The 16,002-nt window shown below is 49.9% G+C and overlaps 1 protein-coding gene across 19 annotated transcripts in view; it reads right to left on the reverse strand.

Moving 5' to 3' along the window:
• NFASC (neurofascin) overlaps nt 1-15,515 on the reverse strand; it is a 178,077-nt gene extending 162,562 nt beyond the window's left edge. For 6 of the 19 annotated variants that reach the window (XM_027611572.2, XM_027611571.2, XM_027611570.2 and 3 more), the window contains exon 1: nt 15,390-15,504. In XM_027611572.2, the coding sequence (XP_027467373.1) occupies nt 15,390-15,496 (107 nt within the window). In that variant the 5' untranslated portion in view covers nt 15,497-15,504. Of the gene's footprint in view, nt 1-15,364 lie in introns of all 19 variants that reach the window. The other 13 variants (XR_003523066.2, XM_027611556.2, XM_027611553.2 and 10 more) reach the window with 9 other exon arrangements.
• Nucleotides 15,516-16,002: the final 487 nt, after the last annotated feature.

Below are 16,002 nucleotides of genomic sequence, written 5' to 3' on the forward strand. Positions count from 1 at the left end.
AACAAACCTGGGGAAGGAAGAAGGAGGAGAAGGCTGACAATCGATCTGGAGCAAACACACTCCGAGCCAGTAGAATAGCTTTAGCCACCTCCGAGTAGTCGTTGGCCTGTTTTGGTCTGTCCCGGACTCGCCAGCATCTGGGTAGACCTCGGATGATGTCACCAGCCCATTAAGAAACAAAACATTCTTGCTCTCAGAAGCCCCAGCTGCAACTTTTTGGGGTGCCATCTAAAAGCTCTCTCTTTACTTCTCAGGGTGTAAGAACACAAACAACCTGGGGGATATGCTCAGAGAGGGTTTTCCCAATCAGACTCAGAATGGGGCCAGCGCCTGACCCAGACCTGAACCCCACTCTCACACCAGACTTCCAGAACCTTCCAGCCAGGCCCAGCCCCACACCATTCATAGTCTTTTGCAACATTTCCTTTAACCTCGGCTCTCCCGCTTAACCTGCCCATCTCACCAAGGCCCCCAGCTGCCAATGCCGCATGACAACGCATCAGCCGCCCCGCGGCTGAGGGCAGCCAGATGGAGAAGGAAAAGGGTCAGAGGCCTGGGGGCCCACCAGCCAAATCCATTCTAGCCCCAGAAGCCCGGTAGGCTTCATACTGATTGCTAAGATACACAGGATAGGTGGGGCTGGAATAGCCACACATCCATGGGAGGGCAAAGACGAAGCACTAAGGCCCCAGACCTCTGCAGCTGGATGGGGTATTTCATGGTGTTGCAGCAAGGCGTCACGGTGACCAGTCTTCCAGGCGACAGGGGATTCATTTTTAGCCTGGGCCTAACTGGGAGTCTTTATTCCTACCAGAGAGGCAGCATGCTGACCATGCGGAACCGCAGACAGGAAGCAGAGTTCTCAGACACAGAAAACCCTAGGGACGCTCAAAGAGAAAAGAGAGAGAAAAAAAGCCAAAATGGCTTAAAAATATACATGGGGATTTAGCAGAGAAAATACTGAAGCAACACAATGGATAAACCCTCTGTACTTAAAAGTAAACTCCGCACAATTCATAAAGCTGAAGAAAAGTTCTGGATGTTGTAATCCTGGCCCTGATACAGGAAAGTAATATACCAGCACCGAATTTCACAGAATGCATAAGAGAAAGATCAGCCAAATTAGAACACAGCAAGAGGATGGATGTGGACCAGATATGAACAGAGACTGAGTCACATCTCAGGGAGGAACGTTAGGTAGTTATACCCAAAGCCCACCATGGGATATGCTTGTAGTGCCTGTGAAGCCCCTTGAGTTTCCTCTCTAGTTCTCTTTCTCGGTGTGGACTCAGTCTCAGCTGATACCCGACAAGGCCTCCAGGGGCGCCTGGGTGGCTCAATGGGTTAAGCGTCTTGCCTTCCGCTCAGGACTGGGCTCCCTGCTCAGCGGGGAGTCTGCTTCTCCCTCTCCTCCCCACTGTTGCTCTCTCTCACTCTCTCTGTCATTCTCTCTGTCTCTCCCTCTCAAATAAATAAAATCTTAAAAAAAAATAAATAAAGCTACTCCAGGTATACACAGATGAGTACCTGGACCAGGTGGATCCCTCTGTAACTGGTCAAACCGCGCAAATCAGTCCTCCCCCCTCTCTTCCGAACAACTTAGCCAGACTGACTTCGGCCAGGATGTGTCCTTGTCATCACGGCAGCACTGCTGAAGCCAGAGAGGTGGACAGGAGGACAGCAGACACTAGGACCTCGTCTCTGTGCTGAAGCTGTTGGAGGAGACGGGCCCCTCCCCCACCTCGCCCGAGGAGGGGAGCACTAACGCCAGGCGATGAGAATAACACACTGACGTTACACCCGTGGATGAGGAGAGGCTCAGGGGATTGCTCCCTTTTGTGCTTCCATTTTCTTTTAGGACCAGAATGAAAGGGAAACCTAGATAGGCCAGAAACAGACGAGAGCTGGGTCAGTGGCTCTGTCAAGCACGGAGGGGACCGTGGGGGCAGATGCTGATTCTTCTACAGGGGAAGGTGTCACAGCCTTTGCCTCGGGGCCTGAGGAAGACTCTGAGCAGTGGCCTTCCAGTGCAGCGTTGGCCAAGACTCGGAAGGCTCCGGGGCCATGGACTCTAATGTTCCCTAATGGAAGACTGGCGTTTCTGTGATAGCCAGGATCTTACGTCACTCTTCAAAACAAGTGACCCCCCCAGACAAGGAAGCTTCTCAAACCAAGGGACCATCAATCAGCCTGTGCTGGAACCCAGCACTGCCTGTTGGGTAACGAGCCAGGATGAGGAGACTCTGGAATCAGATCCGATCCCAGCTCTGCCACTTACAGAGCTGTCCTACTTTGGGCAAGTTGGTTCCCATTCTGAGCCCACATTTTCTCGGTGTGATCAGGATCACAACACCCGATCCAAGGGTTGTGATGAATCAGGGAGATGACAAAAGCCAAGCCACTAGCGCAGTCCTTGACAGAGAGTAGACGACCAGTCAGTGTGGTACCTCCCTGAGCCCCTCACTGTTCCTATAGACAGAGGCACACGTGGCGGGACCTGGGAGGGTCTGCTAGAACAAGAGCTTGCGACAACACCCATGGCTGCATCCCACCACTTTAAAAAATGAATTCTTACACAATCTCTTGTCTGCGTAATACTAGCATTTACAGAGCCCCTTTTCCGACATTATTTTCTATTTAAATAGCCCTGTTAGGTAGGCGTTATTATTCTCATTTTTACAACTAAGAAAATTAAAGCTAAGGAATGTTAAATAACTTGCCCTACTCCCTTTGGACCCTCTAATCCTTCTGGCCTTCAGTTCCTTGATCCAGTGCCCGTTCTGCCACCCCACACTGGAGTCATCATCCATTCAATATAAACTTCCTGAAAGTTTACTAGGTGCCAGGCGTGGTTCTAGGCACTGGATGCCCACTCTGACTTGTTGTCCCAAGAATAGAACTGGCCTGCTCTAAGCCAGCCATGTTCTTTGATCCTTCGTGGCTGATGGTACATGCATGGGAACAGTGGCCAGAGTGCTAGATGGTGACACATCATGCTGTTACCAGCTGAGCTGACCGAGGATGACTGTAGGGCATGACTGGTAATCTGATATAAGACGTTCTGTGCCCTGGAGGCACTTACAGTCTCTCGGGGTAAGGAGGGCATAGGCAGGTGAAAAGCCTATCTGGGGGAAGAGAAAAACCATCCAGAGAGCCAGTGGTTCTCAGCCTGGGCTGTATATTGGAATCATTGAGGAGGCTTTTAAAACATTCTGGTGCCTTGACCTAACTCTCAGAGATTATGTTATTGGGTTGTAGAGTGGGTCCCAGCATCTGCATATTTTAAAATCTCCCCAGGTGAGACTAGCATGTTTCCAGGTTGACAACCCACATACAGGGCCTTACCAATCAGCATGTGGTTTGCTGACCAGCAGTACTGGCATCCCCTGGGGGCTGGTAAGGAATGCAGAAACTCAGGCCCAATGCAGACCCAATCATTCTGCCTGTGCACTTTAACAAGATCCCAGGTGACTTGTGTGCCCACAGAAGATGGGGAAGGATAGGCTCCTTCCTGTGAGTCAACCAGAGAAGTCCCCCACCCCGGCCCCAGCTGGGAGATACGACCCACCTGCTCCCCACCAGGCAGTGCATACTCCATGAGGGTAAAGCAGGGGGGCTCAGGTGACTGTAGGGAGCCATGCCACCAAGATCTGCTTTTCCTGTCTCCCCCAGAGCTGCACCTGGGCCTGCATCATGGGGCTCCATGTATAAGAGCTGTTGGGGTCCCCACAAACCCTTTCTGTGCCTAGAAGGAAGTTCGAGAGCTAGACCCTGTCACCATTTCAGTGACCAGAAGAAAAGGGAGTTTCTTCCCCTTCCGCACAGTCCTCTCCCCCTTCCCGAGTGCTCTTTAAAGGAAGAGGCAAGCTCAGGACAGCACCGCCTCAGCCCAGCCCCAGTGAGACATCAAGCTGCCCGGCCAACCATAAAGGCAGCACTGTCCTTGCAGGCATGGAAGTGGCTGGTACCAGCTATGCCTCATGAAGAAGGGAATCCTCGAGAGAAGGCCAGACAGAGACACACACAAAATCTGGCCCCTGCCAGCACCCTGCGACCCACTCCCAGCTCTGTATCCCGGCTACCACTTCTGTCTTTGTTTCTAGCAGTCGTGTGTGTGTGTGTGTGTGTGTGTGTGTGTGTGTGTGTGTGTTGTTTTCACACGTACTTGCCTTTGCTCTTGCATTAGACTGAGAGCAGCCATCCTTGCTCCTCCTTTGTCACTGCCCACAGTACCAAGTACAGAGACTTACGCCCAGCAGGGGCTCAATAAATATTATTTGTATTCATGTGCACACATTTTCTAGGAGTCAAACCCATAGCTCCAGGCTAACAAAGAGCTACTCACTAGCAGGGGTTTATTAAGGATTACTATCAGCACATTGAGATTCTATGGGAGAGAACAAGAAAACTATAAGGCATGTCTTCAAAAAGCATGCACTCTGGTTTAGGAAATCGGATTTATATGTGCCAAGCCTAAGACCAGAGACCCACGGAAATCGAGCATGTTTATGATAAGGTTAGGCACACCTATGTACACTGCATATGCCAACACAATGGAAATTTTCTACTCCAGTCTTTTGGCAGGTTATTATTACTTACCGATTGGCATTTTTTTAAAGATTTTATTTATTTATTTATTTGACAGAGAGAGAGAGAGCACAAGCAAGGGGAGCTGCAGAGGGAGAGGGAGAAGCAGACTCCCCACTGAGCAGGGAGCCAGACGTGGGGCTCGATCCCAGGACCCTGGGATCATGACCTGAGCTGAAGGCAGATGCTTAACCGACTGAGCCACCCACGTGCCCCCTGATCGGCATTTTTGAGCATTTTTTTCCTCTGGTACCTCTACTATTTACTCATACCCCTCATCCTGGGCCATGTCCACTATATCAGATAAACAGGATGTAAAGACGCCTAGAGTTAGAAGGAGAGATGGATCAAGACCAGAAACTTCTCTCTGCCAGATTTCCACAAACATCCAACACAATAGCACATCATCTATCTGCCAGCTCAACCCATAGCCAGGTTTCCTGGGCCATACACACTACGTTGCTTGCCCATTCAAGTCTCCAAAGAGTCTTGGATCAAGTCCCTGGGACCCCAGCCAGAATTCAAGGAGCATGCTCTCTGTCCTTAAAAGGAAAACCACAGGGGCACCTGGATGGCTCAGTTGGTTAAGTGTCTGCCTTGGGCTCGGGTCATGATCCCAGGGTCCTGGGATCGAGCCCCACATCAGGCTCCCTGCTCTGTGGGGATCCTGCTTCTCCCTCTGCCTCTACCTGCTGCTCTGCCTACTAGTGCGCTTGCTCTCTCTCTCTCTCTCTCTCTCAATAAATAAATAAATAAATAAATAAATAAATAAATAAATAAATAAAATCTTTAAAAAAAAGGAAAAGGAAAACCACAATACATCATGTATGGTTGTTTTCACTGTGACAATAAGAAAGTCAGGGCAAAACTCACAGCCAAAAGCAGACTTCCAGTCAGATTTAGCATGGGACTTTCCCAGCAATGTGTCAAACTCACCCCCATTCAAAAGTCCACTTTGCTCTATGTCAAAGAGGTCTAGGTATGACAGACCAATAAACAAGGGTAAGTGGCAAACGTGGAAGGTTCTGACTATAGAGCTGTGCAGTCCAATACAGTGGCCACTAGCCACACATGGCTATTTAAATTAAATTAAATTAAATTAAGTTAAAAATTCAATCCTCATATTAGCCACATTTCAAGTGCTCAAGAGCCACACGTGCCAGTGCTACCATGTTGGACGGTGCAGATACAGAACATTTCTATCATCACAGAAAGCTCTATTGGAAAGCACTAATATTGAGCATTTAAATGTTCCATTTGAACTAATGAGTTGGGTATTCTGGGAGCTTTTGTTGCTCTCTCCATGTTTGCTAGAGAAGTTTTTTTTTTTTTTTTAAGATTTCATTTATTTATTTATTTATTTATTTATTTATTTATTTATTTATTTGAGAGAGAGAAAGAGCATGAGCAGGGGGAGGAGCAGAGGGGGAGGGGGAGCGCAAACCCAACGTATAGCTGGATCTCACGACCCTGAGATGGGCACCTGAGCAGAAACCAAGAGTCAGATGCTTAAAGGACTGAGCCACCCAGGTGCCTTCTGGAGAGGTTTCAGATACTCTGAAATGGTGAGTAGAGGGAGTGCATTCTCACAATGAAAGAAGAAATGGGCTGAGATTCTCATGTAAATACAAAGACTCTAAGGCAAAATTTACTAGGCTACAAATTGGGTCATTTTAGCATGCATATGTGCACACACGTGGTCTCTCCTTAAAAGGGCCATTTACTAGTTCCCCCCATCCATAATTTTGCTTTCGTTACAAGGACTGCAAAGTCAGATGCTGTAAACTAGGCTGATGCCAGAAAGCCCACGCACTACTTAGTCCTGGCCAGAACTGTTTTCTAGATCCCTTTGGGTTGCTCTAAACATTCTCTGGCTTTACATTCTAACCTGGCATCATCGGAGAGAAAAATCTTGCAGAGGCAGGTCAGCACCCCGGACAGCAGCAAGCTCCCTGCCCAGCACCCAAGAGAAAGTTCCAGCATTCCCCTTCGCCCAAACACCTCTTCAGAAGGAACTATCTCTCAAACACTGAGCAAGCTCAGTTAAGAAGCTTCAAATGCTCCTGGCCAACCACTCAGTCAGAGTCAAGATTCTCTGCACTCTGGCCCCAGCCAGTCCCTCCAGCTATACCGTCCACTGCTCTAGCCTGGCCAGTGCAATGCCTGACCACAGCTTCCCTCCTGTAAACCTTTGATTATGCTCCCTTACCCCACCAGAAAGGCCCATTTCTTCTACCGATTCAAAACCTACCCATCCCTAAGAGCCCAAACCAGCCCCTGCTTCACTTCAAAACCTTCCCAAAGGACTTTAGTCTACATTAACTTCCTCTCTTCTCTGATATCCCAAAGCATTATTGGTTTAGATAATGCTTTAGGGAACTTAGTTACTTATCCTCTTGCACAATTACTAGGTTTATCTGTAGTTTTTAAAGTTCCCAGTGGTCCAGTATGTGGAAGAGCTACCTTTGCTAGCAACTAGCCATGCAGCCACAAGCAAAATATGTAGCCCTTTTGAGTCGTTTCTTGATCCGTAAAATAATGATCTTGGATTAGACCATCTCTAACATTCTACGAGATTAAAGATGCTCTCAAAACAAGAAGCCACCTAGAAGTGTGCCATGCAAATAGTAGAATCTTTGAAGACAGACTGCAGGAGCAACAAATATTATATATATTTTATAATATATTTTTAAAAAACCCACAAGGCATAGCCCAGGGCTTGGGTCAGTCAGAGAACTGGTTTAGTTCCCAACATGAGTCCCAAAGCCTTCAATCCCACTCAGTGTGTGATGATGATCAGAAAGAGATCTAGTTTCTGTCCTGTCCTTGCCTACGTCAGCATAGGAAAATTGCCTGTGGCCTCAAAGGCATTTTCTTTCATAAAGAACACGTCACCACCAACGTGTGGAAAAATACCACACAATGGGTATTATAAGTGTCTCTCATATAAACACAACAACTGACCAACAGGCCAACCAACAGCTGACAGCAGTGTTAACTTCACCACTAATTATGCATAAGCCCAGACAGACTCTGGCAAATAACAAAAGGCATCATCATCTTTGGTGATGCCCCAAAATAAAACGTTGTCTAGTCTCACAGGTAGAAGTTCCAAGGGGGACAGAGAACTGACTTAAAATTTCAGCTCAGTATTATACTTCCTGTCAAAATCCTCGTTATAATACCTCCTCATGTTTAAAATCCTATTCTCAAAGCATTCAGCTTATGGACCTACACACAATAAGATACAGGGATGACTCTTCCTCTCTTGCACCTGGAGAAATTAAGGCTCACAAATGTTCCGTTGTGTTGCAAATAAAGATCAAACTAGAATCAGAATCTAGTCAGAATAATTTCACTAATCATGGGCAACATGCATGCACAATCACAGACACACATGCACATACACACACTCTGAGAACTCTTAGTAATATAAAGAGACAAGTTATGAAACTCACTGACCCTGGAACTGGAAGATTCCACTGAATACTTGCAAAAGATGCTACTGCCAAGGCAAATTGGCCAGCATCAGTAAAGAAGGAGGAACTCTCACCGGGAAGAGTCCTTGGAATTGTTCTGCCAGCCATTCACTCGCATCCCAGAAAATCACAAGATCAGAGAACAAAACTTAGCATCTGGTCAATCCACCCCCCCTTGGCCTAAACTAGATCCGGGACAGTGAGCTCAGCACAAAAACCATCCTGTTTTAGGCCCTTCCCCAAGCTGGCCATGCTGTTTCCGGAAAAGGAAAGCAGGGAGACTCCAGCACAACCAGGTTAGGAGAGTAAAGACTCCTGCACTCAGGGTCCTCTACAATTACATCTCAATAAATTGCCCCAGATACATACCTCACTGCTGAATTACATGCACCTAATACCCAAGCCATACCATTTATTCATCCTGACTCAAAGGTCCCCCGCACATTCCTGCTCTTACTCCAGGAGTTCTGATTATTAAGTCTTCAAGTTTTGGTATCTCAAGACCTCAAGTACTTCCTCTCGCAAGAGGCTTTTCCAGATCACCAACGCCCAACGTAACGTCCTGCCAATTTTCTAGCATTTACTGTCTGAAATTAGCAAATGTTTCTTATATTTGAACACATATCTTCTTTCCTTTTTAGGGAGGAGACGGGGTCTCATGAGCCTCCAGAAGATGGTGCAGTACCCCTTATGCACACAGCAGGTGCTCAACAAATACTTGGTGATGATGATGACAATGACAGGACCTTCTCCGGAGATTCATCTGCCACTGAAGGGCAGAACTAGGTATGAAGCTCTGAACATGGGGCTGGGTGGGGCCGGCGGAAAGAGCCCAAATGGGAGCCCACATGTCGGACAGCAGCTCACACAGCCTTCCTCCAACTCTGGGTGAGGGGGCTTACCTCATTCTAGGACTGAGTGAGAAATCCTCTCTTCCTACCCCTGAGCCGCTGATCCCAGGCTGTTTATCTCGTTAACTCTGTTTATTGTGATCCTGGTAAGAGGTTCTGAAGCCCTCCAAGCCCCTCTCTAATTAAATTCATTAGAACAGATTGGGGCTTTCTTTCTGTAGCTCAGAAAAATTAACAACACGATTAGCATCATAATAACGGGGAGAGGGGCTGCCGGGGAGGCCTTTGAGGAGGGGCTGGCCCATCCTGGGAGGGGATGAGTGAGGAGGAGCAGGTGAAGGAGGAGAAGGCAGATGCTCAGGCAGCTGCTTCCCAGAGAAGGGAGCTGTAGGAGCGAGGAGGGGATGATAACAGCCCAAGGGAATGAGCCCACCGTACCCCAGGCGCTCTAACTTTATCAAGGCATGACATCTGGGAGAAGAAGGGTAGGACAACAAATCAGTCAATGACATAAATTCCAGAGACATGAGCTTCTGGGACAAGAGACTTCGAGCAATCTTCTAGTTTTACAGAGAGAGAAACACATTTAAGGTCTGTTAATGATGGGGCCAGACGTAAAACTGAAGGCCCTCATGCTTTTCAGGGTGATGTCCTTTTGCTGTAAGACTTTACTGCAAGGACCGGGAGAGAGCAGGCCAGATGAGGCAGGTCACTTCTTTCCCAGAGAACCTGAACCCATCAGGTTTTTATTTATATACGTGGTGGGTTCCCTCTTCTGGGATACTTTCCTCTTCTACTAATTCTACCAATACTTCAGGGCTCAGCTCCATTCTCACCTCCTCTGTGAAGAGCAGCTAGCATTTGATGAGTATTTATTTTTTTTTTAAGATTTATTTATTTATTTGACAGAGAGAGACACAGCGAGAGAGGGAACACAAGCAGGGGGAGCGGGAGAGGGAGAAAGGCTTCCCGCGGAGCAGGGAGCCCGATGCGGGACTCGGATCCCAGGACCCTGGGATCATGACCTGAGCCCAAGGCAGACGCTTAACAACTGAGCCACCCAGGCACCCCTTGATGAGTATTTATTACCAGCCAGGTACTCTTCTGGGGCCTTCGTTGCCTTATCACATTTAATCCTTATAACAGCCCTGCAAGGTTCATGTTAATATCCCCACGTTACAGATGGGGAAGCTGCAGCTCCTCAGCTAGTAAATGGAAGAACCAAGGTTTTTTTTTTTTTTAAAGATTTTATTTATTTATTCATGAGCGACAGAGGTGGGGAGAGAGGGGGAGGGGGAGAGAGAGAGAGAGAGAAGCAGAGGGAGAAGCAGGCTCCCAAGGAGCAGGGAGCCCGATGCGGGACTTGATCCCAGGACCCTGGGATCATGACCTGAGCCGAAGGCAGACGCTTAACCATCTGAGCCACCTAGGCGCCCAGAACCAAGGTTTGAATGTAAGTCTGACCTCAAAGGCTGAGTAGTTTCTACTATGTGGATCACTTCCCTGACTCCACTAGCCATACTCAGCGATCACTCCTTCCTTTTAAGTTCTACTCTCCAGGGTCTGAAGACTTAATTACATACTGTCTTACATGATTCCTAAGAGTTGTCATATGTTTCCATTTATTTCCCCCATTTGAAAGCAGGAACCATGTTTCTGTATCCTTCAGAAGGATATAGTAGGTACTCAAATATGCATGATAACTGAGCCTTCCAACAGATTTTCCTAGAGAGCCTTGGGCCACTGGATAAAACATCCCAGGTTTTTATTTTTCCTCTAATATATAGTAGAGGTGCATGGGCTTCGATGGCAAACAAAAACAGGTTTAAATTCTAGCTCTACAACTTACCTGTTCTTCAATCTTAAATAACCACATTTCTGGGTCTGCTTCCTTATCTATAAAACCAGAATCCTGGGTGGCTCAGTTGTTAAGCATCTGCCTTGGGCTCAGGTCATGATCCCAGGGTCCTGGGATCGAGCCCCGCATCAGGCTCCCTGCTCAGTGGGAAGCCTGCTTCTCCCTCTCCCGCTCCCCCTGCTTGTGTTCCTTCTCTTTTGTGTGTCTCTCTCTGTCAAATAAATAAAATCAAATATGTATATTTATATATGTATATATATATGTATATATATATATATATATATATATATATGTAAAACCAGAATCCTAACAATACTTTTTTATAGGGTTAACCCTTATGAAGATTAAATGAAATGATGCATATAAAGCACATAGTAGAGTGCCTAGCACATAGCAAACAATCTGTAATGATGACTATTATAGTATGACACTTTTATTTTTCTTGGCCTGCCTCAAGATCTAAGGAAAGGAGAGTGGCTCAAGAGTTCTCAAGTTGGCTGGCACAATCTGACCGGTGCTCCAGGTCAGCAAAGCTTTGGAAGTGCCTACTCAAGCACGCAGCATAGCCATTAGCTCCCAGAGCCCTCCCCTACAGTCCCAAGGACCAAGCCATATGCATCTAACCTCTGCCCTTGCAGTTAGGCATGGGCTCTAGCTGGGCATTTTGAGTAAATGCTCAAAAGTTTGACATCAAGCTGCTCTGGCCAAAACAGGGTCTATCTAAACAGTGGAATACAATCACTCCAGGTCCTACTGTCTACCATGACCCCTCAGCCATGCTCCTACAATGCCAGGAACTCACCTAACCTCTGTTATAGCGTTTCTGGTACTGAATTTTAATTTGTTTTCGTTTCTGTCTCTCCAACTCACTCATATACCCAACCCCTAGCACAATTCCCGGGATATATTCAAAGACTCAGGACACACTAATGAAATGAACTAAATTTAGTGTGTAGGGAAGAAGGGTGCTCCTCAGACAGATACGACTGAGTGTCCCCATCCTTACGTTCTTTCCCAGTTCAAATATGGATGTGCACGGTGACCTGTGCTCAAGAGTGTAACTTCAAAACCACCCCCCTCCCCAGTCGGGACTTCTCTGATGACTCCCACCTGACTCTGACCTCCCCAGGACTCCAAGACCCTTCCCCACATACCAGAGCTCCTGATTTTCCTACTTATCTTGTTTCTGAGCATGCACCTGTGCATGTTACTTGCTGCTTCCCCATCAGATAGTCAGCTCCCGGAGAGCAGACTGGGCTTCTTTTCCTTTGACTCTCTCTAACCTTCTAAGCACACCCAGACCACAAGGAAAACCTTAGTCAACTTCAGGGCCAGGCCTGACCTACTCTTCTGGAAAGAATCACCCAGTCGTCTCCATGGTTCTGGAGGAGAGGGGGCGGATACCACGGGGATGAAGGCCACGCCTCTCAACATCCTTGTCGGGATGTTCTCACTCAAGCTTATCTGAGGCATTTGTCTGTTTACTTGTCTCTCCTTCCCGTGACACTGGGAGCTCTAAAAGACCAGATGCTGCCTCACTTTTCATCCCTACAATCCCCACGCGGAGCAGAACAGCACACTGTGGGGTTCATTTGTATTTGCTAAATAAGTAAGTATGTAGCCGGCCTTAAGTTCTTCTCACTTCTCTCCACCCCCACCCCCCACCCCCAGTGCTCCAGGCCAAACAGACTGAGGACTGAACTCTGCTTCCCCCGCTTCTGGCCTTCTGGTGTCCTAAGGATTTCTTTTTTCTAAAGACTAGGTGATGGTCCTCACATCCCAGCTCTCGGATGGTCTTGGAGGACAGTGGTGCCAAGGGAAGAGAACACGACGCAACAACAGAGTGATGGGAGCCTTGGAATTCTGTCCCTCGGTCACTGCAGGAAAGGGACCTCCCTCTGCACCTCCCCCTCAGACATCCAAGCCAGAACTCCCCCCACCCCAGAGAGCAGCCACCTCCCTGTGCCCCTGAACGCAGCAGCCCCGGAAGCCAATCTGCTTCAGCCCACGGGGAGCTCGCTACACCTCGCTCCAGCTCTCCGGGGAGCCGGCTCGTCTTTCTATGTGCCTTGGTTTATCTCTGCGAAGCCTCTGTGATGCCAAACAAGGGATGTGGGGTGAGATTCATGGCGCAGAACCAGCAAAATATGTACATTGTTATCAGAATCCCCCACGTAACTGCAGCCCCAATCAAGCATTTCAACGTCAGAACCTTAATCCAATCAGCTCTCCCGGACAGCTCCAGGTGTTGCCTCCTCCCCGGGCCAGGAAACGCCTGGGGCAGCTTCCCGCCCCGCCCCCTATGAGGGGAAGGGGCGCAGAAAGGTGACAAAGGGTAGGACAGCCATCCCCCTAGACTCACGTCCCTCCCCGCCCCCACCAGGCAGTGCCTAAGTCCCCTTCAGGGTTGTCGCATGTGAGCTGGAGTCCAAACACTTGGATTTCTAAAGTGAGGGACTCAGAGAGATGGGACAGAACCCATCAGCAATATGGTCTTAACCCCCAATTTAAGCCCTGGGGATTTAGCTGAAGTCCCCAAGACAGGAATTGGGCTGCCATTCCCTGTCCGAGGGAGCAAACTCAATTGTGGGGTTAAATGTGAATGAGTCTCATTCCTCATTTGTGCTATTCTCATTCTTTATCTACACACACACACACACTTTCAGCTGAATCCAAAGGTGAAGATATTAACCCCTCAGAAGTGCGACTCAAAAAAAAAAAAGAAAAAGAAAAAGAAAAAAAGAAAACCCATCAGTTTTCTCAACACAGACACACACACAAAGAAGTGCCAACTTGGTCAAGACAAAAGGTTAGAATGACACCCCCCCCCCCCCCCCGCATTTCCTTCAATTCCTCCTGCAGTGCAATTCCACCAGATCTAACCATCCCCAAACCAGAGAGGAGGACAGGTCTCTGCCTTCCCTCTTCTGGCTCCCCACTCTCACAGCTGGTATGGCCCCTATCCTCGGGAGCTTCCACTCACCACACACATTTTCCCTGGGCTTCTCCTACTCGTGTCTCAAGTTCGGTGGGCTCTGAACCTGCCAGTCTCTGGCCCCATACAAACAATTCAACTCCTGCCCAACCATGTCTCAAAGGCCTGCAGTCTGCCCCCTTTCTGGACCTTTGATTGGGCCCCAGCAGGGCTCATCACAGTTCCAAGGGTAGGTAAGATACATCAGGCCCTCATCCCAGGCAGACAGACAGGCTGGAAAGGGGCACTGTCATCCATTCCTCCAGACTGAGGGAGGAGGCATCTCTGCCCAACACACACACACACACACACACACACACACACACACACACACAGCCCACTGCCAAATGCCAAGGAAGGACTCAGGAGCAGAACCTGGCTCAGGGCAGAGGAGGGGCGGCCATGGGGACCAGAGTCTAGGTGATTCAGCACTCTGCCCTCTCTCAGCCCAGCCCATGGGCCACACTCATGATAGCGCTTGATGCCAAAATGCTGACTTGGAGGCTGAGGAAGAATTCTCTCTAAAATCCCAAATTCTCCAACCCTCCAGTGGGGCTCCACATCCAGGTCTTTGCATCCCAGGGCTCAGAACAAGACCAGGAAGAGGCCCTCCGCCATTCCCTTGGACCCTGCCTCTTGCCCAACCTAGTTTCCCTATGCTTAGCACTCCCTCCCCCAGTCCATCTAGGAAACAAACCTGAATAGCTAGGGGAAGAGGGTGGCTGAGGAGGAACATAAGAGGCCTACTAGCCCCCAGCATCCGTCACCCCCAAACCGTGAATTAGATCAAACATGCAGAAAGGGGTTATAGGTGGATCCCGCAACTGCGAGTACATCGGGCCTTCGGAGCCCTAGGCCTCCCCAAGCAGGGAAGGAGGGCCCGGTGTCAGGTGATGGGGGCTCAGTACAATCCGTGTGGCTAGACAGAGCACCAGGAAGGGCAAATGGCAAAGGTGATGGGTGGTGGCAGGCCAGCTAACAGCCCAGGAGGGGAAGAGAGGGTTCTTGAGAGGGACTACGGCGCAGAAGGAAACCAAGAGAACTGGGAAGGGGCTGGGACAGGGTGTGCAGGGGGACCTGGGGAGGACAGAAACTGAGGGAGCAGATGGAGAGACAGGCACACGGAGTGATGGGGATACGAGATGGGGATGAGGACAGGGGAGGCCAAGGAGAGGGGCTGATGGGAGGGGTAGTAAAGATGGGGTTAGACAAAGTGGGGCGCGGAGGTAAACAGGTGTAAGAGCAGGGCTGTGGATGGGGCAGGGACACAAGGCAAGGGGAAGAGGTCGAGGATGCAGGAAGGGGGAGGGGAGGCCGCCAATGAGACATTAAGGGTGCTGGGGTAGGTAGGGGGGTGGGAGCTGAATGGGGGGGTGCAGACACCCCACTGGGGATGGATTCTGGGCAGGGGATGGTGTGGAGACGAGAAGGGACGGGGATATGGTCAGAGGGGGATGGACTCTGGGCAGGGGATGGTGTGGAGACGAGAAGGGAGGGGGGATATGGTCAGAGGGGGATGGGGACAGGTCGGGGGATGGAGACGGGCAGAGGAGGGCGCGAACAAGGGGGTGTCGCTAGACGGGTTTCCACGACCCCCGTTCTACCGCACCCTCACCTTTCCGGTATCCGCGCTCGCCTACCTCGGAGGGCGCGGGCTCCGGCCCTGGGCGCAGTCGGTGCTGTCCGCCGCCGGCGCCGCCACTTCTCCCGCGTCCCCTGCAGCGCCTCTCGCCGCCAGCCGCCGCATTAGGGCAGAGAAGAGCCCGTGCGCGTCCCCGGGCGGCCGGCGCGCCCCCACCACCCTGCGTGCGCGCCCCCGCGCCCCTCCCTTCGCGCGCCGAGCGGGGACCCGGACGGAGGAGGGCGGGGGAAGATGCTCAGGGCGCCGTTGCGCCCCGGCGCGTCCGGGAGCGGCTCGCAAGGCCTGCGCCGCGTGGGAAGACAAGCTCCTGCTTCCTCTTCTCACCCAGCCACCGGCATTGAAAAGGAGCGTCCGTGAAGCCCTCGCGGTATCCGGTTTTGTCCTGTAAATGCCCGTCCACCATCAGACTGTGACTTCTTGGAGGCAGAAATGTGTCGGAGAGCTTGTGTTCCCAGGGAGGCTTGCTTGCTTGGGGTAGACTCTCCAGGGATGTTAGTTGACTGAAGAATTGTTGGATCCCGAATTGGGGATGTAAGAAAGTTGTGATTCCTGCTGGGGCTAGCGTGGTCGTTTAAAAACGGGAGATTTTGTTCTGCCCTACTGGGGCCCAG

Source organism: Zalophus californianus, chromosome 10 (assembly GCF_009762305.2).
Source record: "Zalophus californianus isolate mZalCal1 chromosome 10, mZalCal1.pri.v2, whole genome shotgun sequence".
Taxonomy (NCBI): domain Eukaryota; kingdom Metazoa; phylum Chordata; class Mammalia; order Carnivora; family Otariidae; genus Zalophus; species Zalophus californianus.